Below are 26,912 nucleotides of genomic sequence, written 5' to 3' on the forward strand. Positions count from 1 at the left end.
ATATGCCAAATGGAAATTTTGAGTTTTTGTTCAAAACATATCTAAAATAAATACAAGCTAAACAATTCACGTATTTCAGATTTCCTCTGTACCGCATAGAAAAAGCAGGATAGTGGAACGAGGATTTGTTTCAGCTTCAAAATTTGAACAAACAAGATATCGATTACAGTTGGGAGAGAACGACACTTATCACTTCGAGTGTGAATGCGGAAATCCATCCGCTGATAATTAGTTCAGGGAATTAGAAAGATATAAATTTCCACACGCCAAGCAACTGCGCACGCGCTTGCAATACCAGTGTAGGCAAGCATATACCACAAAGCTGCAAAACACTATAATATGTTCATTAATTTTGTTTAGTGATAATCTATACGGTTTAATCCCATTCTGATTTAATCCAATATAATAATCCACGATATCTTGTATTGCTCAGAGGGAATTATTGAACGGGATTTTATATACAATTTTAAATTCTTAAAAATGCTGAAATTTTAATATATATATATATATATATATATATATATATATATATATATATATATATATATATATATATATATATATATATATATCCATATGTCTGGTCGTTTTTAACGTTCATTAAAAATATAATGTTCTTTCAAAGTTGTATGAAAATACGCCTTGTCGTCATCTTGTAAATATCCGAAAGTTGGAATGTGTAGCTTAGCTACACCGAAAACTCTATAAATAAAAACAACACGTGTTTTGCATTTGTTACATTAGTCTACCCTGTCGAAAGTGTTACAATCTTCCAAACACGTGTTTGGCTAATTTAAATGTTGATCAATCAATATGTTCAGAATGTATAAAGGAAGGCACTTGAGGAAGAGTCCGTGGTGCGATCCTTAAAGTTGTATTGTCGGCAAAACTTGGTAGAACAGCCTTTGCAGTCTGAGTAACCTGGCCAAAAATTGAACCCGAGAGTTACGGCGTTGATGAGTTATATACAAATCGAAACCTGACGTTTTGTGCTGTTGATCGACTTAGTTACTTATTGTCTCCACTACTGTACATTAAAACCCGTCATGCATTGCTGTTCGAGGAAGTAAGCGTTGTTCGAAGTTCGCTCCGTCGAACGCAGTGGTAACATGAGAAGAATATTCTTTTTTAAAAGTTAAAAGGAAGAGACCTAATGGTGACACAAGAAACAACTCAAGAGTCTATTTTGCGTATCAGACTAATCTTATACAGTATTAATTTTGCAATATAGTCTATCTTCGATCTTCGAACACAAAATCTCGCGAAAGATTCCGTGACTTGGTGATCAACGATTCACTCACAATTGAACCATGAAACTGTTCGGTGATGTTCGACTATTGGCAAGGCTAATCCCGTAGCTGTTGCATTTATTACGGAAGACATATTACTTCACATGTCAAAGGCTTCAAAGATAATTTTGCCGACATAACAACCTTAACAAATGTTCTTAATGTACGTACGGTGAATAACTACACCACATCCTCAATTGGCGGTAGTTGTCCTGAAGCAAGTTTAGGTATCTCTTTCATATTACCTCCCAACGAAGATAACACACTACTTGTCGCAGCAACAGATATGGAGAAGATGCCTGACGAGCGCCTACTGTGATTCTGCAACTGACTCGTTGTCTGGGTAAATGTACTGGTCGTTACGTAACCACTGTCACGAGGTACCAGGCGTTGCCTCCTTGTCACGTGACTCGCAGTGACACCCACGCCAGAATGAAGGTCGGTAGCGTTTGTCGACAGCGAGGATCGAGGGCAGAAATCGCACCGGAAAATATCCAGAAAACAGTGTCTGAATTTTCGATTTAAAATGCCGTATATAAGGGGGTTCGCCGCTGAGTTGGCAAATGATATCATTGAGGCTATCCCAAATGCCAATTTTAAATTGTTGTTCGGATTGTACGAAATCCACAAGTAAATAATGCAGTAAGGCGTTACACATATGATAAACACACCCATCACAAAAAATAATGTTACGGCCGCCTTTTTTTCCTTTCTCATATTCAGTTGCTTGGGTTTAGCCTTATTTCTGTTATCCACTTGGCGCGACGGCCCTGGCGTTGGAACTTCACTCGAAACTTCCAGGGACGTGACTCGTTTGGACTGTTGCCTAGCAACTTGAAAAATCCTATAGTAACAAAATATCAGTATTGAAAACGGCAGCATGAATGAGGTCGAAATGTAAAAGTACGCGTACGATCTATCCAGTTTCCAGTCGGGCACGCATATGCAATTAGGCGGTAGAAATATATACCTAGACCATCCCATTAACGGACACGAAGCGTTGATAAAACTGGTCACCCACACACCGGTCAACAGTATGCATGCTCTCATGTTAGTTACGATAGTTGTATATTTCAAAGGCATCACTATGGCAATGTATCTGTAAGACAGAAACAATATGAATTTAATAGTTATGCATTATGTACTGTCACAAATTATTTTATCGTGGTTTTGTGACTGTGATATGGTAATAATTATTTTCCATCATTGTATGATAATTTTTGATCATTATGTGGTCATTATTTGTTCGCTTTTTCTCCATTTTAATCTCATAATTTTACAATAATATGACATTTTTTGACCATTATTTGGTTATGATCGTCTATTGTCACTATATGATATCTGCCATTATAAAATCATAATTTGGCTGTTATATGGCCGTTTTTTCATTATCATATATTCACCAGTATATGATGATCATCATTTTTAAACAATTCTTTATTTGATTATTGTATAATCGTTCTTATAATCGTTCATGGTCGGTACAATCACAGTCCCTCTATCCTCTATACAGAGGGAATGTGCTACAACTTTATATAACTACATATGTTAGCTGTTCTATGTCTTTTGTTATCTGATAATTAGTGAAAGCAATAAAATCCAAGCAATCGATGGTAAGTAAGTAACGTCTGGCTAACGTTGACCATTACTGGACTACATCCCCTTTTCACGGAATCGCTTGGTGTGGGCTGGTGACACGTTTGGCTCACATTGAAAAGTCTGAGAATAGAACATCGCGGCACCATTGCCTGGACCGCGCGAAAAAGTACATAATTATTTGGGAGTTCAAGGTATGAGAAAAGGAGAAGGGGACATTTAATGTGAAAAACTGAAAAATATTCATATTAAATAATAATTCTCGCATATGTGATCAGATAGTTTATGTTTGTTTACCAATTTAATTTGGTATTAGAAAGAGTTAGATGTTTTAAAGGAATATAGTGTGACAATTGAAAGGATGTTCACGAGAAGCTTCCCCGTATTACTAATTTAATTATCTCCTTTCACTGCCGCCGCCACTGTGAATCTCCTCTGGCGAAGGAACATCGCGAAAACGCCAGTGTATCAAAAGTAACGATACAGTGAATTTACGACATGAAACGTTTAATGGAAATTTAGATTTTTGTTTACCCTGGAAGACCATGGCGTTACGTCAAAGCGCGGTGGTCGTCGCGCAGCGCGTGTTCGAATTGCATGTAAATACACAAAGTATTTTACACGCGTTGTATACGTCGCTATGAGTTCCATATTGAACAGGGCGCGGCACGACGACTGCCGCCCTTTAAAATCACTAGAACACGTTTCCTTATTCTAGAGTTGACCTTTTGTGACGTCCATTGCTTATGCGTCTTTCCGTCGATCATGTATGTATTCAAAATGCTTAAAAAACTTCAGAACGTTCATTGTAACATGTGGCGCTTCATCAGAACCAACGATAGAGCGGAACATATCTGCAATGTGTAAATATTATGTTCAAACAAACTACGCTTATCATACTTTGTATTCCGCTGATATATTACCATGTACCGTGTTAGCCATTTCACTTACGCCCGTGGGTACAGCCATTTTAATATTTCTTATTAGAATTCTCAGTGGCCCTCACGTACTTGCATCGATGTAGCATTAGATGGAATTTACTTGAGACAAATTACCATAGTATTTTCCGACCAGTTTTATCGAGTAGTTTGTTTCAAATACACTTGCAATTGCACTCTGTTTTTACTATTCTGTAACACTGTCAGAGCCACGGTATACAGGTCCACGTCACGGCAATATACTGATTATCAAAATGTGACCCGAAATCTTCAAATACAGTCATGGACCGGACCAGAAACCCCATCAAATTGTGACACCGTAGCACACACCGTCAGCATAAAGCAATAGTTAGCTTACACGATCAATTTTCTGGTAACTTTACTTTGTGAGTCACATTCGTGAGATAAGGTCGTATATACCGTGCGAGCGACAACCCCAAAGGAACGGCTTCAGATGACATTTTCTTCTATGAATAATTACAACTACGCTAGGTTTGTATTCCCGAGTGACAAACGACAGGTCAAATCTACTGTGAAATTTTGGAATTTATTGACGTTTTATTGTAATAAAAAACACTCCGTCATATTTTCAATGGGATATACACATATCATTATGATGTTATACTTAAAAAAAATGGAGAGTGAATAACCAGAAATGAAAAACAAATTAAAGCAAAAACTCAATTGGCCAGATATTGAACATATGAACAGATAATGAACGATGAAATGACAATATAATGGCCGAAAAATATCATTCAATGTGGAAACATGAATATGAGCTACAATGTTGCTGTGTCCGCCCCAACTGTGGTTGATACCTTGTATAGTTATTTCTATGAAACTTGTGAATTCAGAAAGCGATACGACTGAAATGCGACATGGTGTTTAATAACACAACACAACACAGGTCATAGGCTATAAAGTGTAGTGAAATATATTTTCTAAATGCTTAGTCTATCTAAACAAAATTTATTTATCGATATTTACAACAAGTGATTAATTATTCTTAGTTATAATAAAGAACAAATATGCTTAGAACAAATATTCTTCTCACAAGTATGTATTGTGTACTATTTTCAGCAACAATAACTTGATAAATAATACGAGTACACACCAAATGATTAAAGGGCGAAATCGTCGCGTTGCGCATGTGCGACATTTGTGTTGATTTTCCCACAATCCATGCGCTCTTCTAATTGAAATCCCGAGTATGAGGTTTGACCTTGGCGCGACTTGCACTGATTACCACCGGTGACTCCTTTGATACATTTCAATCACCTGAAAATATATACCTAATTAAAGCTTGGTAAAGTCTCAGTTTTTACTTGTTAGTCTGCGCAACAGCCAAACTCGCCATCTTTGTTTATATGAGACCCAAACATAACGCGCATGTGTGGCACGACGACTACCGTCCTTTAAATACCATATGTAAATTCACTATATATATCTGACCAGTCTAAGTTATGCTTTGTTTCAGTGCCTGTCAGTGTAGTGAGCTTCACACAATGTTCAATGTAAATATCAGAACAAGTCATTACAAGTTTTAGTGTTGTCTGGTTTTATATTATTTGTTTCAGAAATAAAACGAGTTATCGCGTACAAACAACCCGGGGATGAACATCATTGCCCTCATTGTCCTATGGTTGCCTTGAACCGTGATTTGTGCGATACACATACACCGGAGGTGTTCACGTTATGGGAATAGCTCCTAGTAATCCAGTTACTGAGAAAGCGTTGAAAACATAGATTGAAACAGACAATTAAGTTTGCATTACGTCTTTGACAAACTATGTTAAGCCACGCTAAGTGCACCATATTTCAGTCATCTGACGCCTTCGACATTTTCTCGACTATCCTTTTTGAATGAAGCCAAGAGTGGAGTTTTCAGAGATCCGAATGTAAAGTGAATTTTGTGTGCTTAAGTCGTTAATGCCAATTCACTTATCTTATGTATATCACCAAACCACTGCTTTAAATTGTAATTATTAAATATATTAATATATATTATTAATAAAATAATGTTCACATACGTATAGTAAAAATTTCAAGATACGAACAAATGGTTGTATGGTGTAATTTCAGCGTAAATTCTCAGATTATATTGCCGACTGACTCAATTAGTTTTGGGCTGAAATCATTCTAGACTGAGACGATTGGTTAAAGGTCAAAATTATTAGGAAATATTTTATTAACGGACTCACTTAAAAACGCATACAAACGCTGCGTCTGTCAGATTTATCTAAACCAGATCGAGTCTGCTAGGCACGTACAAAAAATTGAGACGTTACCGGTTAACAGAGCCGAGGTCGATTGGTTTTTACGAACACAGCAAGCCGCTGTGTCTGGAGTAGAGAAACAATTACATCACTAAATCATTTCATCGCCTTGGGGAATTCAGATTGTCTTAATTCCCCGTCATGCTTTGAGGTCAAAGGTGACCCAAATGGAATGTCTCCCTGGTGGTTTCGCTTAGCATTGCAAGCAGAACGTTGATATATGGTTTGTTAGACAGGCTATATTTATTGCTTAAATCCCCCATTCCCAAATCACAGTTTAACAATTTGGGATTAAAACAACGGTCTCAGAATCTCTCGAGTTTTGAAAGGTTTTGTTAAATGGAAATGTATTTTTTTGTTATTTCACCCGATAATACAAGAAGGTTACCAACCAAAACCAGAACGTCTTATTCAGTTTTAAGTAACAATGACACTAGTATATTATAAATAAAGATATTGCTCTTTCCCTTTCTAACAAAGTTCAAAAACAAAGATTTCATCCTTCCCAAATTATTCAAACATTACAAATACATTATACATCACATCACACGTCTACAGATGCATTTTTTTCACGATCCAATTCGAGATGGCTGTATGGCGGTCATTTCAGCCATTCTTGAACCGGATACAATCAAACTATACAGAAACCTTATACATCATGTCAAGTTCATTGGAAACAGACGGGGACTATGTCACTGTTGGAGCATGCGACTGACACCTGGATGACTGAATCTCAAATATTTATGCTGTAAAAAAAATAATAAGCGGTCCCCAAATGTGCGAACGCTTAGACGTTACCAACAGTGAACATTCTTCGACGTTTTAAGAGAGCAGAGTCAACGACTCACTCATAACTTAACAACATCGTAAAGGTTTCACGACACAACCGGGAGAAAGCGATTAACTTTATTCTCCTGAATACCCTCAATATCGGATTTCATTATCGCGCTAGATTCACCACTAAGTTAGTCCAGACAGGGGCAAATAGCCATGGCTGATCTACGTGACATATTTCAAATCGAATTTACTTTCAATTAAAGAATACAGTTCAACTTCATATGTTGCACGACTACTCGGCACGTAGACTAAACACTTTCCGTTAAACTAGTAGTAATACGTGTAATCAACATCATTGCTCTGTTTGTGTCTCACGGTGCATGAAAATAATTTATTGTAATAAATTTCAGTATTTAGGAACAATTTCAGCCACGACATTCAACCACAATTAAATTACCGCGATAAATAATAGGGCAGATATTTCAGAACAGAGAATTACAGTGCCTCCCTATGTCAAACGCGTAATACGGTGAAGGACACAATACACTAACCGTGTTCCAGAAATTACAAATCTAATCACTACCCGCGGCGTTTTGTTTTCGTATAATTGACTTAAATGGAAACCCCATGCTGAGATTTTCCAATTTTACATTCGATTATAAGCCACTACGTTTACAGCGCATATTATGTCTATTGATTTCAATACAATTTATTTTAATTTTCCGCTATGTCTGACGAGACTTGAAGCCGTCGTTTATTAATAATATTACCTTCGAATTGAAAGCAGAACGCCCTGTCATATATAATAATACAGTACACACGCACCTGTCATATATTTCGAAAAGTGAAATCATTACGTAATAATTGCCAACAAAGAACAGTACTGACGTAATGCCCAATGACATGGCACATTGTCGACTTAAGTTATAATCTTCCCATCCCAACGGAACATTTGAATTTTTATTTGATATATTACCTCGAAGACATCAATTTGGTATTATGTTGACTGTGATGCTTTGTATAATCGAACAATTATTTCCCAGAACATCATAATTGTTCGATTATACAAAGCATCACAGTCACCGCATCGTGTTCGATTTGGGCTACGTGCGACATATACAATGCGGCTAAAATAAATTGGTTGCATTCACGAAATTTGAAATGGCGCTGCTGTGGGACAGGCGCGTTATGACATATCCATGAAAAAAAACCCGCATTATTTGGATACATGAAATTCGAACGCGACGAATATGGCGCGTAAAAAAAACGGTTCTAGTACGGGTGCACTATATATAACGTGGGTATATAGCTTACCTGTCAATTGAAACGGCACCTAGCGTCATGACACTGGCACTGCTGAAAAAAGTATAACAGAATCCACTGATGGAGCACCATATTGTGCCGAACACCCATTGACCATTCAGACACGACGTTATCAGTACAAAAGGTAGCACCAAAAGACCTCTGAGTAAATCGGCTACAGCCAAAGATGTTATACTCAGTCCCGTGACTGTGCCCACGCTTCGCGTGCGGTGTAGAACATAACACACCTGTGAAGTGAGAGAAAGAAAGTGAGAAATGACAACATTATTGTTGGTTTCCGAGTCTCACATTTCACGTATTTCTTACTTTCTGATTTTGCGATAATGAAGTCGGGATTATTTTGTTTCCCTTTGCATCAATATCTTCAAACAGAACAAACACAAAACTGCTTCTACATCTGAATATTTAAATCATGCTAATTCTCATGTACTTTTATCTTCACAGAATTTCATATCCTTGTGAGGAGTTAGATACGCAAGTTATCGATCATGAAATAGTAAAAAAAAACGCGTTTTACGATGACAGTTTTAACTGTCGTTTTCATGTAATAGACAATTATAACGTGTCTCATCACTTTTAACCGCAGCTATATAACAACAACAAGTCATAACAGTGTTTGAGTAGAACATTTAATATTTTAATGTGTGTGGTGCATTTTGAAAAAAAACGAGATATATTTCGTTGGATTAGTTGAACTGTCAAAGAAACATCCGTAGTCTGAGGAAGGATGGCGGTCTGTAGTCTGAATGAATGAATGAATGAATGAATGACGCACCATTGAACCATCTTTTTCAGACAATGGTGATTTGTTTTTATTTTTTCAGTCTGACCTTAACAGATTTGACACCATTAAACGTAATGGCTGACAAGGGGGATCCATTGACATTCTGGAATCTGATTGTCGGAACCCCGTAGACGACAGATACGCATCTTTCCAGCAGTTGCATCTAGTAACCTTAACAGTAAACGTAAACGTTATCAAACTCCACACTGATACACTGATATCGTCTAGGGTGTTTGGCAATATTTCGTCGAAGGCAAATTGTCTTTACTATATCTTTGGTAGTTCAATTGAATCGTCCACAGCGCCCCGAAGGTGGTTATGTATCATCGTCCAAAAATCAAAATCAACCATATTTTCTTAAAACCTCACTGAAGAATATGTGACACAGCCGCGACTGAAAAGTCCGCCCTCACTTTTTTTGTATACGTTCAATAGTACATATGAGAAACATATAAGGCTTTCTAATATATTGTAGTATCGAGTTGACGATACTATCTGGGCTAGTACGTAGTCAGCACACAAAGTATTTATTATTAAACACATTCTTTATAGTCACCAATGAACAATCTACTATACGGTCTATGTTATTATGTTCAATACATTCTGTAAAATATGTACCTCCTTTCGTTAAACCTAAGATTAATTTTTGACCATATGTCTTTTTATTCAGTCTGACATTCCCGTAGGTAATATTCGACACTGAAAGGCATTATATGCACATTGTACTCATTCTCACAAAAAATCGTTGGTGTTTAATTACTCCGTCACACCGTCCGTCTCATTTAGGATTCAGATTAATCCAAAAGAAGAACTGACAAATCCGTATAGTATGTTTTTTTTAGACAATTCAGTTCGGCTGCGTGCTATCGAATGTGTGTATTTATGATTCGTTTCACAATCCATCTCATTCAGTTTAATTGTTAGCATGATGATTATTATCGACCAATCAAACCTCCCACGCCAAGACTATTTGTTATTTATACGTATTGACCCACCAGAAATTATACTACACTGGACATGCGATTCAGAGTGAAATACTGACGTAATTGCATAATTATTAACTGGGAAAACACGAATTAATTAGCTGTCACGTGTAAACTTTGGGTTTGTGTTAGGCGGTGACTAGCAGTGACCGTGAATTTTATTTACCTGTTAACTAACTAACTAACTAACTAACTAACTAACTAACTAACTAACTAACTAACTAAATAAATAAATAAATAAATAAATAAATAAATAAATAAATAAATAAATAAATAAATAAATAAATAAATAAATAAATAAATAATAAATAAATAAATTAAAACATTTTACAGTGTCAATACAGTGTGAGAATATTGATGAATATTTATGATACTTACTGCGATGTTTCCTAGTACCGTCATCACCATTACAAAGGACAGAAATATAGCCTGAATGATAAGGTATGATTTTGACGGAGACGCAGACAGCGGTAGTCCATCATTGAAATTATCCGTAAGGTTCATTTTAGCTACATGCTCCGCGCTTACAGAGAGCTCGTTTCGTGACGCAGTCTCTGTTTAAATGAGTTGATTCTCGGTGATTCTGAATGAGAACAGTAAGTCACGTGCATCGTTTGTCGTCCAATCACGTACGTCTACATATAATTAACCAACGTCTCTGCTGCGCATTACCGAGCATCGAGAATATATGAAATGGAACGCGACTCAGTGACTATCTGTAAGGATCCATTGCACTCGTTTAACGAGAAACGTATCCTATAACATTGTCATAATGTCATATTACATTAGTACCGATCTAATGAAATATTAAATTCAAGGGAACATTGAAATACATATATATTGTTTCCTCACAACAAAAACAACAACAAACAACAACAACATCGTGGACTCATCGGTCAACAATCAGGCTATAATTGTTTTGGAATCGGTTTATTTGGTGAAAGAACATGAAATTCGTGATGTTTAGCCATTATGCTCGGTGTCAAAGTTTACTTAATATATTATCAATATGAATTCTAATATGATTATCAATTTTCCAAGTAAATAGTATGTCTATATTATACAAATGATAGTGTATTTCGTTTCCATGTATGCTCAGTGTAGCAAGAATGGGCGTAAAGTTAGGCTCGGCTTCCTATGCCAGCCTCAAATATCGATTCAAATCCCACTTTCATATCATATTCAAATCCAGATTCCATTTTTTGAGGTTTGGATCACACCCTGAAATTCATATTAATAATCAGATACAAGCCTTTACTTATATTCCACCAAATATACCAATGTCAAATTCAGATCTTAACCTCACATCCAGATTCCGGATTTATAATCATATCCCAAAATCTGTTTCAGAATCCAGCCACAGAAATTCTGGTGCTTTCACTGTCGAAAAAAAATAGGAAAAATAGAATATTAATTTTAATTAAACATTTTTCATACTATCTAAAATACAGGTCCATGAGAACGTTCACATTGTGGAATCGTCTGATAATTTACATAAGAAACATAAAAAAACATATATAGTAAAATTTTTATCTTTTCTTGGAAATCAGTTTATTTGGTGACGCACGGTTTTTCTTTTCAGTTCGGTTTCATTGTCATGTAATATAAAATGAAGTTTAATATACCTACAAATTTTCCAATGAAATGCTAGACTTCTATTATAATCACTTCGACTCATGATACGGCATCGCATGACATTTTGGCTAGAACGAGCTTGAAGTTAGCTTCTGCTTCAGTTTTAACGTCAGATTCAAATTCAAATCCGTCAGATTCACCTTGGTATTCGGGTATTCCGATTCAGTTCCCAGCATCAGATTTAGGTTCCCGCCTGTGATTTAGATTCAGATCCCAGCATGAGATACACGTTCGGATTCAGATCCCAGCCCAATGTTTAGATCCTAATTTTAGATTTAGACACACATTCGATTCCCAGCCTCAATTTCAGGCCCAGCCTCAGATTCAGATCCCAACATCAGAGATAAATATTTAAACCACAAATTCAGATGCACCCACTGTAAAACTCAACAACAAATTGTCGTATGTCGTATGCTACAACACTTTTCAAAATCAACATTTTCAAAACACGTAAATTGATGTAGTCATGTACATATCCAGAAGTGTGACGTCAACTAGCTTTGAATATATGTGTGTATCTAGCCTGCTCCTTCACAATTATTGCCTTTCTAGTGTTTGCAGAGAATTAAGGACACACAGTTTCACATGACTACCAAATGTAGAGTAATATTAAGATATTACCAATCATTTACTAACTCCAGAATTTCAATATAACCACAAATATAAATTACAAGAGTTGGTAGGGGTAAGTTACCGTCTTCTACGTACGTTGTAAGTTGTCTTCTAACATGGCCACATAAGGACTTATCGATATTTTCAAAATGTTACTGTTTTTCTTGTTTTTCCATACAATTTAATTTATGGATATCTAATCTGTTATTGCGATTAGTAGAGCGATTGCATGGTTTCCATGACAACTTTTATTAGAGAAAAGGCGTGAAAAGGTAATATGAGGGTACAGAAAACAAAACGAGTTAGAGTACATTTTGCAATGGTTTTGGCAACAGGTATAGTTGATCTGGTCAGGGCCTCAGAGGCTCAGATAGAGAGCGCTACATTCCGCATATAAATAATAATCGGGGTAATGATCGGAAGAAAAATAAATAAACCAAATTAACTTCATATATAATGTTAAATATAATTTAATATCATTGCCTGTACATTGATACTTTGATGTACACGTGAATGTGAGGCATTGTGACATACATTCTTGTTAGACTTGGGTAAAGCGAACATACGTTGATAAAACCAGCAAATGCTATTTTATGATAAAATATGTATAACTCTCCGAAATTTAGGTCAGTGTAAATATTAGTGGTGGTGAGCAAGTAAGACAGGAAATAAACTATATCTTGTTACCGTGTACTGGCAGTTTTAAGAGAAGATATCGTGCGTTCGACTACACAGGAAATAATGTGTTGATAGCTCAAGCGGTTTACTTTGATACTCATTCCAGGGAGGGGAAGTGTTGCGTAATAATGTGCACATTGATGGGACGATCCTTCCCTGTCAGGTCCCATAACAAATGATGTATGAGCCAAAGCCAGATAATTAATCAAGGTTCCACAGCATTACATTAACTGGGAGCCAGCGAGGGCAAGTGAAAACAAGAGAACACACTTTAGAATACACTACTACAGCTGCGACGGGGATGTCGGATGTATAGGTAGTTCCTCTTTTTTCATCTTGTCACAAGGAAAAACATGATATATACTAAATATGTACTTTATGCAGATGAGTGAATTGTTATCTTATTATGACTGAAGCTGTACAGAAGGTTGCAGTGTCCCGAAATACCATAATATTATTTGAGAACACTCTATTTACTAGAGGAAATTCGGCACAAGCTTATATTCAGTAGCGCAATGACGGTCATGAAAATCACACATTACAATGTTGAGAAATGTACCCTGCTCATTTTGGTCAGTACATTCATATTACCTTAAGACTACATTCAAAGATTGACAATTGCAGCATTTGAACACTACGGGCACGCGCTGATTTAGGAGTAGGCGCACCAGGCGCGCGTCTACCCTATCAGCCCGCAAAAAAATGACAAATCATTTGACAAACCCAGCCCACCGGAGGTGCGCGGACGTGGTCACCTCAATAAGAGCGCGCTCCTTACCTAATTTCTGGATCCACCGGTGACGGTGGCAACATTAGAAATTTGAGAAATTGGACTATTAAGGGCGTGCTCACGATGTTATGAAAAGCTACCGATTTGAGAATACAAATTCGTAATTTAGTCACAAAATGCACTCCCTCCGCCCTGAAGGTACCTCATGGCCTAATTCGAAAAATTGGGAAATACCAGAACATTACAGGGACATCACAATTCATGTACACACAATTTTTAGTACTGTACAAAAAGTGGTCAATATTTTGGCGGGCATGGCAACCAGATGCGTAATGGCTACTAATATTATCCCTTGTCAGCAGTTCAGTTTTCCTACAGTGAATTTTTGAAATAGCAGTAAACAGGTGTGTTTAACTGTGCCTATTATATAGTACTTTTACAGGATCGGGTCAGTAAAACTTGGAGTTGACCAGTAGGTGATTACTCATATATTAAAGCGCGGTGGTCGTAGCGCAGCGCGTGTTAGAATTTCATGTAAACAAGCAATGTATTTTAATCGTGTTGTGTACGTAGCTATGGGTCCCATATCAAACAGGACGCGGCGAGACGGCCACTGTGGTACCATTTATAGATACATGTATTATTGGGAAGGAACTAAATAAAACTGTTTTGCTTAATGGTGAATCTGCATATCATAATCTTATATCTGCATCATTACTTGCAACGTATCAACATTATCTGCAAGTATTGTTTCAACGTAATCTTTATTCATATCAACATTACCTGTAACAGTGATGTCAACGTAATCTTTATTCCTACCAACATTACCTACAAGTATATTTCAACGTAATCTGTATTCGTATCAACATTACCTACAAGTAGTATTTCAACGTAACCTGTATTCGTATCAACATTACCTGCGAGTATGTTTCAACGTAATCTTTAGTCCTATCAACCATAATTGTATAATTGATGTCAACGTAGTCTGTATTCCTATCAACATTAAATGTATAAGTGATGTAAACGTAATCAGTATTCCTATCAACATTACCTACAAGTATTATTTCAACGTAATATGTATTCATATCAACATTACCTACAAGTATTATTTCAACGTAATCTGTATTCGTATCAACATTACCTACAAGTATTATTTCAACGTAATCTGTATTCCTATCAACATTACCTACAAGTATTATTTCAACGTAATCTGTATTCCTATCAACATTACCTACAAGTATTATTTCAACGTAATCTGTATTCGTATCAACATTACCTACAAGTATTATTTCAACGTAATCTGTATTCCTATCAACATTACCTACAAGTATTATTTCAACGTAATCTGTATTCCTATCAACATTACCTACAAATATTATTTCAACGTAATCTGTATTCCTATCAACATTACCTACAAGTATTATTTCAACGTAATCTGTATTCCTATCAACATTACCTACAAGTATTATTTCAACGTAATCTGTATTCCTATCAACATTACCTACAAGTATTATTTCAACGTAATCTGTATTCCTAAAAACATTACCTACAAGTATTATTTCAACGTAATCTGTATTTCTATCAACATTACCTACAAGTATTATTTCAACGTAATCTGTATTCCTATCGACATTACCTGCAACTGTGAGTACTAGTGTTTCAATGTAATCTGTATTCGTATAAACATTACCTACATGTAGTATTTCAATGTAATCTGTATTCGCATAAACATTACCTAAAAGTAGTGTTCCACACTCAATCTGTATTCGTATAAAGTTACGTTTATTGTGTTTACTAGATGATTCAATTGGAATACCTATTCACATCTATGATCACACAGAGGCAGTGCGTACATTTCATTGTAGGAACTATTAATGATAGTACAACAACGCATTGTAATGAAACGCTGTTTTCAGTCAATATTTTCTTTTTCGTTACGAGTAGCAGGTGGCCTAATCACTCATGTAGCCCAACACCCTGCAGTGCATTTAGCATTTTGGTGCATGCGAGCTGTGGATCACGTTAGCTTTAAATTGCCTAATTATTCCACTGTGCTGCTATTCTAAAACCGGCAGATTTCCGTTTGCGTCATTGATGTATATCGCGAGGGTCAAGAGTTCATCGAATGATGACGTCCAGTCGTGTACTTGAAATGGTAAGCGTTATGCGAATTCTGTTCTTGAAAAAACACACGAATTCAATGGGCTATATATGTATATACGGAAACCGACTATATACTACAGGTTTATCAAAGTTACTGTGGCAACGGTATGCCCGTTTCATGACCGCGCAATAATGACAGTAGAATAAACACATGGTCTGTCAAGTATGACATTTGTCACTAAATAATTACATAAAGCGTAAATACCACTAACTCATATTATATTATACTAGCATTTCAATTTGTCTTAATGCTTCGTTCTGAATGGTTGAGAGCGTGTAATTTCAATTATGTTAACCGTGGTTAAAGTGCCTGTGAAAAGATGGTAGGTGCATATTATCATAGTTTATGTATCTGATCAGGAAGTAGATATTTTAAAATTAAAAAAATGAAGCTCAAATTTGCTGTATACTACAAGTTTATTAAATTTAACAACGAGGCTCCTCGCTAGCCCTCATTTACATACACGTATTCCCCTATTGACATTGCTACCGTTGTCATGGTAGTGGGAAACGATGAAGTATGGAGAATACATCCAATTTATTGTCTAATGCTTTTTAAATAATCTAAAATAAACATCCACTATCATTATATTTTTTTTTACAAATTTGGACGACAGATATTACGCTGTATTATTAGTACAGTGACAACTTGATTCGTTCAAAGGAGTTCGGAACAACTCTTCGTGTACTGTAAAATACATTATTTTCGCTTGTAATTAATTTTCGCTATTTTTGCTGAAGGATGATTCAGTGAAAATAAAATCCAGCGAATATACCCTTTTTTTCCTGTATTTTACATTCAACTCATCAAAAATCAGTGAAAATTAATTCCATACAAAATACTTAAAAAGTCTTTTCAGTGAAAATTAATTCCAGCTAAAATAAAGTATTTCACGACCTGTCATCTTTGCTTACGATGTTATATTTTGAGTTTGCTGTCCGTTTGATACGTATAAGTCAACGTGAAAACCTATGGCAAGAGAAAATAGAAGAAAAAGAAGAAAAAAGTGTACAAATAAATGCTTGATCAATTCTCTCTTTACGATCACTTAGTGATCGCCGCTACCCCCATGCCTGCATTGATAAGATATGCAATACGCAACTACAGATGTTTGGCAGTAATAATAATTATAGATATCTTTACCATATTTGGACGCATTCAAAGACATGATACGTGAATACATGCTTTTCATTGGTCAATTTTCTGATCCTTTATCGCAAGCTTCTTTTGTAAAATTAGATTTCTAATTTGAGGCAACGAAACATGACTACATGTTTTCTAAGTGCAAACCTTGTTCCTAAATTGGATTTTCGTGCGACATTTGTTTGGATTGCTTTCGTTGAAATCGTCTAATACTGAAACACACATTCACGGTAGACAGGAATTCAAGGCGATTTGTTTGAAATGTTACTGATCTTTATTTCTGTAATCTATAAATAAAATGACATTTACTCCATATTCAAACAATCTTCAAATATTCTATTAAACAACAAAATCACGATTAGCATACTAGTAGTTAAACACTTAAAAGGAATAATTTTAAAACTACGAATTGTTACGGTATTCAGTACATGGTACTTGCATACCCCCTTTGTCTGATGTTTGGCGGCACAGTTCCACTTCGAGAGAAGTCGGAAAGTCGGAAACCATCGACTGCGACGGAAAATAGCAGAATCTTTTTTTTTCAATTTTACTCAAAGACGATTTCTTATTTTTTTTTCTTATTTTATTTTTCAATTTTAAGGCTTCAAAAACCAAAAATATAAATGGGAATTTCATAGGCATAGCACTTTTCTGTGTGGATGAGCCTCAATACGAATTACACACAGAAAGATTAAATCCTATCAATGCATATCTGCCAAAATATTTGTTTTTGCGCTGAGAACATCGCGCGTAATGAAAAAGATTGTGATATCGGTTATTTTAGATTCAAAATAAAAGCATAACATTTTTTTTTCAGAATTACGCAAATTACGTCAAAGAATATTTGTCGTCTGCAGTGGCTCGTGAACCCGGACGTTTTGTCGAACTTTAAAACGCAATTTGGCGCGAGTCGGCGTTTGTATTTTTGTAATTACGTCAGTTGATTGAGACGATTTTTCATACACCGACGTTCCCGCCTATAAGAAACTACACGAATAAACCTCGCAATGTTGAAATAAGGGCGCAAATTTGAGCCTCCGCTCGGTGTATCTGTAATCAATATATGCTAGTTCCAGGGCCCATTTATTTAACAACGGCTACACGTACTAAGTTTCAGATGCTCTATAACATTTGAACATGGTTATTTGGTGCTTTGAGGTAGAAGCCTACTCATCATTTTTGAGAAAGTTGGTCATAAATTGCATCACAATGTTCATTTAATTTGGTTTATTATGTGAAATCATGCAGCTATTGTCCCATGGCACCATAAAATTGCATTATTTTGTGCGTTACAGTGATGTATTTTGAGAAACGTGTCCCACGCAATGTGAAACAAAGATTGCAGTTTTCGGCACTTTTTAAAACCCAGATTTTTGAGAAAAATCAGGAAAACAAAAAGTACCCAGTATCATTTTCAATATATTATTTTTTCAGCCTATGTCACCAGTCTACAATTTGAGATATGGCATAACATCTCTGCCATAGGAACCTATGGTAAGAGCACTATATTACTACCAAAATGGCCGGTATTCACTAAAATACAAACACGATTTTCTCGAAAATTACCCTGGTGACACACAACACAACAAGTCAATATACTTATATTACCCGGAAGTACAATTTCTTAAAAAAATCAAAAAATCAGGGTATTTGAAATCATGAGTAGGCCTCTACCTTAAAGTCATTACTATATGTCAGAATTACCTTTAAAATTATGCTGGCATAATATATATCAGAAATAACCACGACAAAGTCGAGTATGACACTAGATTTGGACAAGTTCGCTCCGTATATACGTATACAGACAGAGTCGTGGAACTGGTCAAAAATCTTCTGGTATACTCGCCTCTTGGGGGGGGGGGGTACTTATCAATTATACTATTGTTCATGTTTAGACATGTTTAGACGTTACGTCATTACTATGCATCATCAGACATTGTATTACACTGTTACTTTTCATCGGCCCCGAATCTGCATAATGTGCATGTATTACCTTTAAACGATTTCATGATCGAATCTAGTGTGTTTCAGCGTAACGCGTTACGCGCGTTCAAGTTCTTTGGTGTCAATCGTGAAATATTGTCATAACCGCATATACGCAAAGGTAACTCCGTAATCGAGTATACAACAGATATACCGAACATCCAAAATAGTCATAGTTTATAGAGTATTTTTATCGAGGCAATAGCAATCACCACCCATATAATTGCTAGGTACACATCTATATTCATAGCATAGGTGGTAATATTCTGAATTGCGATATGGAGTACCACTCCATCTGCGTAACAGTGCTCCGACTAAATTTGTTAAACCAGTTTTATTTTCAGCGAGATTACAAATATATCATAAACATAGCATGACAGTGCCCCTAACAGAAATTGTACTACCAGATTCATTTCAGTAGAAAGTAGAAATTTGCAGTACAAATGAAAATGCTGATCATTAGAAACACACTTGATACTCTTATGTTCTCTTAACCCCAAGCAACAATCTCTGTGCATGGCAACATATAATTCAATTTGCAAAACATGCGTATAGCGTTTGAAACATCGTTACTGTCCCCTGCTGGTAAATACATGCTACTCATTACGCCGATTAATTGTTGTAATTGAATAGATGACGTCATCGATGTATGGGGTATAGTATCAGTTTCCCCAAATACCACCCGAAAGAGACAACTTGTTTACATCGGAAGTTGTACTATTATTTTTAGTTTCAGCAGGAACGTTAAATACTGAAATTATCTACACATATCGCTTTATGTGATACACTGTTCCTGAAATAGTATACAGGTTGGCGCCTTTGTATATAAGGTTCATTTGATTGTTGGCTATTCAACAATAACAACGTTAGAATCAGAATGAATATCAATAGCACGCTTCAGCGTCACCGAGTGCATAGTTACACTCTAACAACAGTACGCCGAGAAGAACCCAATAGTTTCAAGTAATCATGCATTTAATGCACAGTTTGAATCAAATACAGTGCACATAGTTGATTATCAAGCCATATAATCAAAAAGTAGGCATACCAGACAAGTCTCTAAAACAGCTTAAATGCTCAAATCTGTTCTTAGTACAATAAATTCTTCAGTTGATTTTTTATAAATTGTTTAAAATTTAACAATACGGTTTTCGTAAAAAGGTGACATTTAATTTGACGGTCACTCCGAATCATTAGATTTTCCATTTTATCAGATCAGTACTAGATAAAATCTCGTTTATTCCAATAACTACAAGGAACTAGATATGTTCATCAGTCTAAACTCTGCTCTCGACAGAGCTAGGAGCCGAAGAAACACCCGTCACATACACTCTCTCATTGCAATCACTCAGCGAAAGCATTATACAACTGATACATTCGGAAAACTCATATAAACCCCGACCTCTAAAGGTACACTAGCCAATTACATAGTATTGACTTATCATCTGTTCAACATTAAACCAATCATAGACAGTATGTTAACAGCATCAGAAAAGTTTTAGCGATGCAAGAAAAAAATCGTATGCCTAATATCATATCCGTAATAAATATATACAAGACATAAAGTTATTTATTTCATGTGATTGTGGCAGTTCAGCGTAATAATTTAAAAGCAGTGTAATCATTTTCGATATGTATAAAATCCTAACAATCTGATTGGTTCATCTAAGTTGATTAAACTTTTGTCATCATCTTATGATGCTTTTACACAATTTTTTTTAATTTGTATGATACTACCGCAGGCAATTTATCAGTGCGTTTCAAACCGATGTCAGGTTTCGGCACGTGTTGAGTCTGCAAGGATAATCACTTGGTGAGGACGTTCAGAGTTTATAACTAATGAGAAAACTGTTTGTAAACGCCTCATTGATAATTTTCTATTCATACGATGAACACTGTACCAGGACGAGAACCAATGTACCAGGACCTTGTGCTATTTTTAGCTTTTAGGAGCTGCAAAATGCATACATGAGATCAACTGGGTATTAAATTCGTAAACCTACAATAACAGTTCTATTAAATTCGTGTAGTGATTTTCGTTTGTACCGAGGAAAATAACTACACTCATGAATATGTACCACTCATTCTTCTGCCACTGGTCCCAACCAACGCTTGGCCTTAGGAGGCAGCATGGTGTAAATTGTCCGTCGCACAAGTCAGAAAGTTAGACAACAATACACGTATTGTATTGAGGGCGCAGTCCTACATGCTGAATATGGTGGCCATATTTGGGGACATTTAGGGCCAACTATTCTATTTCTATTTCGGATTTCTGAAGAGAGTAGCAACCCCATAATGACAGCAGTCATACCGAATGGGCCTGTGGGACCATGGTTTCATTCCTTCTGTCATTAGTTGTAGCCAGGCCAGTATACGTCACATACTAGATGGCCCATCCATTTTGATGCAAAACCACAGAATTCTCACCATGTACGACGCTGTCCCAGTTACACCAGTAATTAGCAGCTAAGAGAGGATGATTTTCTAGCCGAATGTTTGACAATATTACCATACCCCAGCAAGGTCCGCCAAACCACGTCATTTTATTTTTGAGTATGGATGATTTCTGTCATTGGTGTAGAGGCAGACAGATCCATTGGAACCCACTGTGCCTCTTATAGTGTATTTATATCAAACACTATATATATATCTCAAACTATTGAAGAATACAAGGCTAATCACGTGTCAGCTGCCTGTGCTTGCACAGGCATTAACCTAGGAACTGACGGGCAGATAATGTCATTGTTTCGTTTTTACTCAAAGCATCAACGTACCACGCGTTTACCTAGTGGATCTCTAATTGGAGCATTAGTCTAGTGTAGAATTGTTACATAAGTCTTCATACGAGCCGCTAAAATTAGCAACATTGGACAATTTGACACCACACCAATCTATTTTTGGCTCTACAAACATAGTAACATCGAATGATTGGCTCGAATAGCAAATCAAAGCCTTTGGAGCAAGGTGCTATCAGCATTGGAAAAGAAAAAAAAACATTTTAATCAGACCCATAGCATACACTGAAGCGCTGGTTTACACATTCGGAGTAGGGCAATCTACAACTACAGTGTTGATCAAACAAAAATGCACATATACCAGCACCATGTTATTATTTGTTAATTGATTGCAGTGATATGTAATTGCATTGTACTATTACTGATTTTACAGTATGTTAATGTGGTAAACCGTATGTGTCCTTGATGCCATCAGGATTGTTGATCAGAATAATTTGATGAAAGCGTGACATTTATCAGGTGTTTGGTAACATACTCTCGGATAATACCAGCAGGAAATAGTATTGAAGCTAGGCTCTCCTTTAGAATGAGTCGATTGGTTTCCAAAGCTGAGGCTCTTAGAGTTAAAATCCATGATACGAACTACAAAACAAACAAAATGTAAAAGCTGTTCGATGCAAGATGGTATATTGATTATAGTCGCATAATGTTTCCAAAGATCCTGTTATTTAAAAAAAATCCGATACTGTTCAAAATTGTTTACAGTATTGTCTATCGTGAATTTTCCTAAATGGGTTGTGACCCACATCGCAGTGTTTCAACGCATTGTTACCTTCCAATATATCGGTGAATCGTGATTTGAAACCGCCGGATTGTATGTTCTTCTTTTTTATGTGGAAATCTGCTAAGCTCAAATTCGCTATGTTAAAAATTGCGGTGTTAAAATCTGAACAAACTGAATTTTAATTAACGTTTATTTCTCATATTTCAAATTTACTGTCTCATATTTTAAATTTAAATTCGCATATTCTATATTTACCGGGGTAAATGTTTATATTTCAAATTTACTGCTTATATTTTATATTTAAATGCTCATATAGTTTTAATTTAGATGGTAATATTTTAATGTGTCACAACACTAACTCACCGACTGGCGTTTCTTTTTGATATCATTTATCATTCTTATTGCAATTGCAAAATGTGCGCCCAATGTCGCATTAAAACTTCATGCCAAATTAGCGTAAAATTGGCATATATAATCGGCGTTGGTCAATTCATTTAGTCTTCTTTGATTTATGGATATTATTAGTGATAATATCTTCATAGTATAGATATGAAAGAACGATAGTTTCATAATCTGGCAGGAGTTACCGATGAATTATTACTGTCTGCATACAATACCTCTGCAAAATATGTTTCTTGCAAGTAAAACGAGATAACTGCACCACAAGTAATTTTAGAAACAAACCTGATATACTGTTAGTCCCACAACTTCTAAGCAACAATCTCCGTGCACGGAAACATATAATTCAATTTGCAAAAAAAAGCTACGGTGTTAAAAATAAAAGTTGTTACTGTCTGCTGCCAGTAAATATATACCACATATCAATTCGATTTATTATTATCAAGTAGTGCGTCTGAAATATTATAGGGAAGGACGCCATTATATATAGTAACTGTTCATTTGATTATTGGCTATTCAACAATAAAGACGTTAAAGTCAGAATAAAAGTGAACAGTGTACGTCAAGGTTTCAGTTTCAGTTACACTGTACGAATATATACTCTAGAAGAACCGAATGATTTCGAAGCAGCAGACATTTATTATTTATAGTTTGAATCACAGATTATCAAATGCTTTAGTCTGACTTTGCGAGATACATCGATATAAAGAATCTATAATACTGGATACAGCTAAAACGCCAATCCAATCTGTTTTGTTATATTTAGTATATTTTCACAATATAGGAATCTAATAAAAAATATTGGTGTCATATGTGTGAAACAAAATAACGCGCCCTGTTACATACAATAAATAGAAAGGTACACGTAATGGTCGTTTGTTATCTTCCTTGCCCTTCAAAGCAAAACAAGAAAAGCTGTACAATCTGCACTAATCGAACATACATGTCAAATTTGGATGACAATATATCGCCAACCAAGTGATAATAAATTGTGTCCCTTGCACAGTGTGATATGTATGAAGCTGAAATAGAATCAGAGAAATTAGATTAGCAAAATCTTTCAATTTCACATTCAGATATTTTGATGTACTTGTCATAAATAATCCCAAAGTTAGTACTTATATTTGATAGATATATCCAGCTGAACTTCAGATTAAAGGGCAGCAGTCGTCGCGCCGCGTCCTGTTCGATATGGGACTCATAGTGACGTATACAACGCGTGTAAAATACATTGTTTATTTACATGAAATTCGAACACGCGCTGTCCAACGACCACTGAGCTTTAAGGAAACTGCAGAATTTGCTTCTTTTGCTTAATACTCTAAAGGTCGGTTTTCCACAATAGATTCTACAATACTCAAATCAATATTTCCCCCTTGCACCAGTTTACATCCTCAGCAAATAAGACAAAATAGATGCAGAGAGGGAAGTGCCGTATATTACTGCAGCCATGCTTTACATACATTCTGTAAATACAGGGAAAACAAATAACCAGACTGGGGAAAAAAATTAAAGATAACATTTTGGAAGCAGAACAAGAACAATCAGAAATCATTGGACAGAAAAATAAACTAAACATTGGATACTACTAATGGCCACAGTACTTCTGCGTTAGGAGGAATACAAACACGTAGAGTGAAAAATACACTAGAGACTATTGACACTTGCCATGTTTCTGCGGGAGAAGAAATGCAAAAAAATAGACCAGCGAGATAATATAGGCTGTGATCCACCTTGCTTCCGCGAAGATGGGTTGCAAACACATAGAGGCTACTGAGACCGACCATGCTTTTATGAGAGAATGAACACGGCGAGTGTGAGTGACCAGAAGCTCCTTAGCTACTGGTATGCTCCTGCACTAGAATGAATGCAGCAAACAAATCATACAAGCATACAAGCCGGTGAGATCCGCTGGGTTTCTGTGTGAGAAAGAACACAAACACTCGTGCCCATCATGTGAACCAGAGATATGGGAAAAAGTCGAGTTCCAGCGAGACTATATGGGATTCTTCTTCAAACAACAACACCAAGATCACAAGCAATACCACTATGTGACTAACATACTCATAACATACTCATACTAGACTGGATATATGACATTTGTCCCATATGACAGAGATGTGAGGTGATAACTCTGTAACCTTTGCCCGATTGCAGAACTACATTATATGGCGTTAGAACGGTTGTCAGAATCTAACATTCAAGAGAAAGAAATTGTAGACGGTGAGGGGGGAATTGCCTTTGAACACGAACAGTATTTTAATAACTTTCTTGCTATCTGTTGATATCTGTTGACAGTTTATTCGTGACGTTAACAGAGATGATTGAACAAAAACTGCTCTGTCTTTGTACCAACACACCTTTTCCAAAGAATATCAATGGACTCTGGCATATTGGCTTACTGTAGTATTAGAGGTGCTTAGCGTAGTCTGAAATGTTTCAAGAAAAAGCTGTAGTAGATATTGCAGTACCCGCAGTCATAAACACAATTATGTATCGTACATTATAAACACAAGTTCATTATGATGGCTGAAGATATAAAGTAGATGCCTAGGAGGACAAATTCATTGCCTTCATTGTTATGCCATGAAAGTAGTCATTAGTTCACCAACCGACACAAATATTCAAGGAATTCATATTGGGAAAGGACAGTATAAGAATTGTATAAGTGCAGCCACCGGGTTTCACTCTCTCACACACAATTTTCTGGATCACGAAGTCAGTGTCAATAATAGAAAGAATAATGAAGAGACCTTACCATCGTTACCTTCAGTGACACCAGTCTTGCGATATCTCTGAAGGGGAGAGTGTTTTGAAAATCATGGTCCTCTCTGTGCGAAAGCATATGCACTTGTCCACATGCCAAGAGGTTCTGAAACAGATTTAGGTTCCCTCATCCACCACGCAATGGCATATTCATAGCCAGAGTCTAATGTGCTAAATCATTGTTGCATTAGACCTTGATGTGAAGCAAAAATGTTCTGTAAAATAAAAAAAAAATATTACAATTAGACACAAGGAAATAGTTTCCTACATAAAATCCAGATTAATCCATGTCATATGAATATATATCAGCAAACATTAATCTCACGAATTCAGGGAAATATATTGCGCCCAGCATCAACGATCTGAAATATGAATCAACCAGTACAACCCATAGTTTTGTGAACATGGAGCGTCAACATCGTCTTTTAGTTTTTCATGGATATGCACTCCTACATCACACACATCACATGCGTGAGAGACCAATGAGTGAGTCATTCAAGAATGTAGCCGATGAATGTAAAGAAGACGTTTGGCGTGTTCTCAACCCAGACGTGAGGCGTTACATCTGCAGTCGCAGCAACCCACTTATTCAAAGCAGGCTATAGTCCAGGTATTAAATAGCAAAGGTTCAACAAAATTGTTGGAAAAGATTTCTATATGAATTTCAGCTCTTCATTACCCTTACTTTGAAGGAAAAAAAAGTTTACCAAAATTGGACTTGGAGAACTAGGTCAAATCCAAGATGGCCGCCATACAGAAAAAATGCATGCAAATATGTCATACAAATGGACCCGAGATAAAAATATGTGTGATATACCTCTTTATATATGCTGAACAAGTAAATACGATTGAAGGTATTTCTTTTCTTGGATAAATTTACGTACTATTTCAAAATGATCTCAGAAAGTAGGTCCAAGATGGCTACCATAAAAAAGATGAAAATATGTCAAAACCATAAAACCATCTAAGATAAAAACAATTATGATCTGCCTATTCACATCAGCTTAACAAGATAATTATATACAGGCCGGAAAATATTTTTTCTCTCTTTGACAGTAGATTAACGCAGGCTATTCATATGCAAATTACGTTAATGCAGCTACGCGCGCAGCTACGTTTCACTGCATGCAAATGATTCCGTTGTATTTGCATCTGTCGCTCACTTAGTCATGTTACATTGTATTTTAGAAAATATTTTTCAACGATTTAATAGCTGTTCCAGTTTGGTTTTGTAAGCAGTATTGCAGGTGAGTGTAAAACTGACATTGTGTACAAATAATAGCCTTCACTAAAACAAACTTGTCTATGTAGCATCCA

The 26,912-nt window shown here is 36.0% G+C and overlaps 1 protein-coding gene across 1 annotated transcript; it reads right to left on the minus strand.

The window, feature by feature from the left end:
* Positions 1-1,072: 1,072 nt before the first annotated feature.
* Positions 1,073-10,470, minus strand: LOC102801724 (histamine H2 receptor-like). The gene is made up of 3 exons (XM_006821525.2): positions 10,345-10,470; positions 8,191-8,426; positions 1,073-2,388 (listed from the first exon to the last, which is right to left on the minus strand). The coding sequence occupies exons 1-3, from the start codon at positions 10,468-10,470 to the stop codon at positions 1,470-1,472; spliced, it is 1,281 nt and encodes a 426-aa protein (XP_006821588.1). The 3' UTR covers positions 1,073-1,469.
* Positions 10,471-26,912: the final 16,442 nt, after the last annotated feature.

This window comes from Saccoglossus kowalevskii, chromosome 13, assembly GCF_978046115.1.
Source record: "Saccoglossus kowalevskii chromosome 13, keSacKowa6.1, whole genome shotgun sequence".
Taxonomy (NCBI): domain Eukaryota; kingdom Metazoa; phylum Hemichordata; class Enteropneusta; family Harrimaniidae; genus Saccoglossus; species Saccoglossus kowalevskii.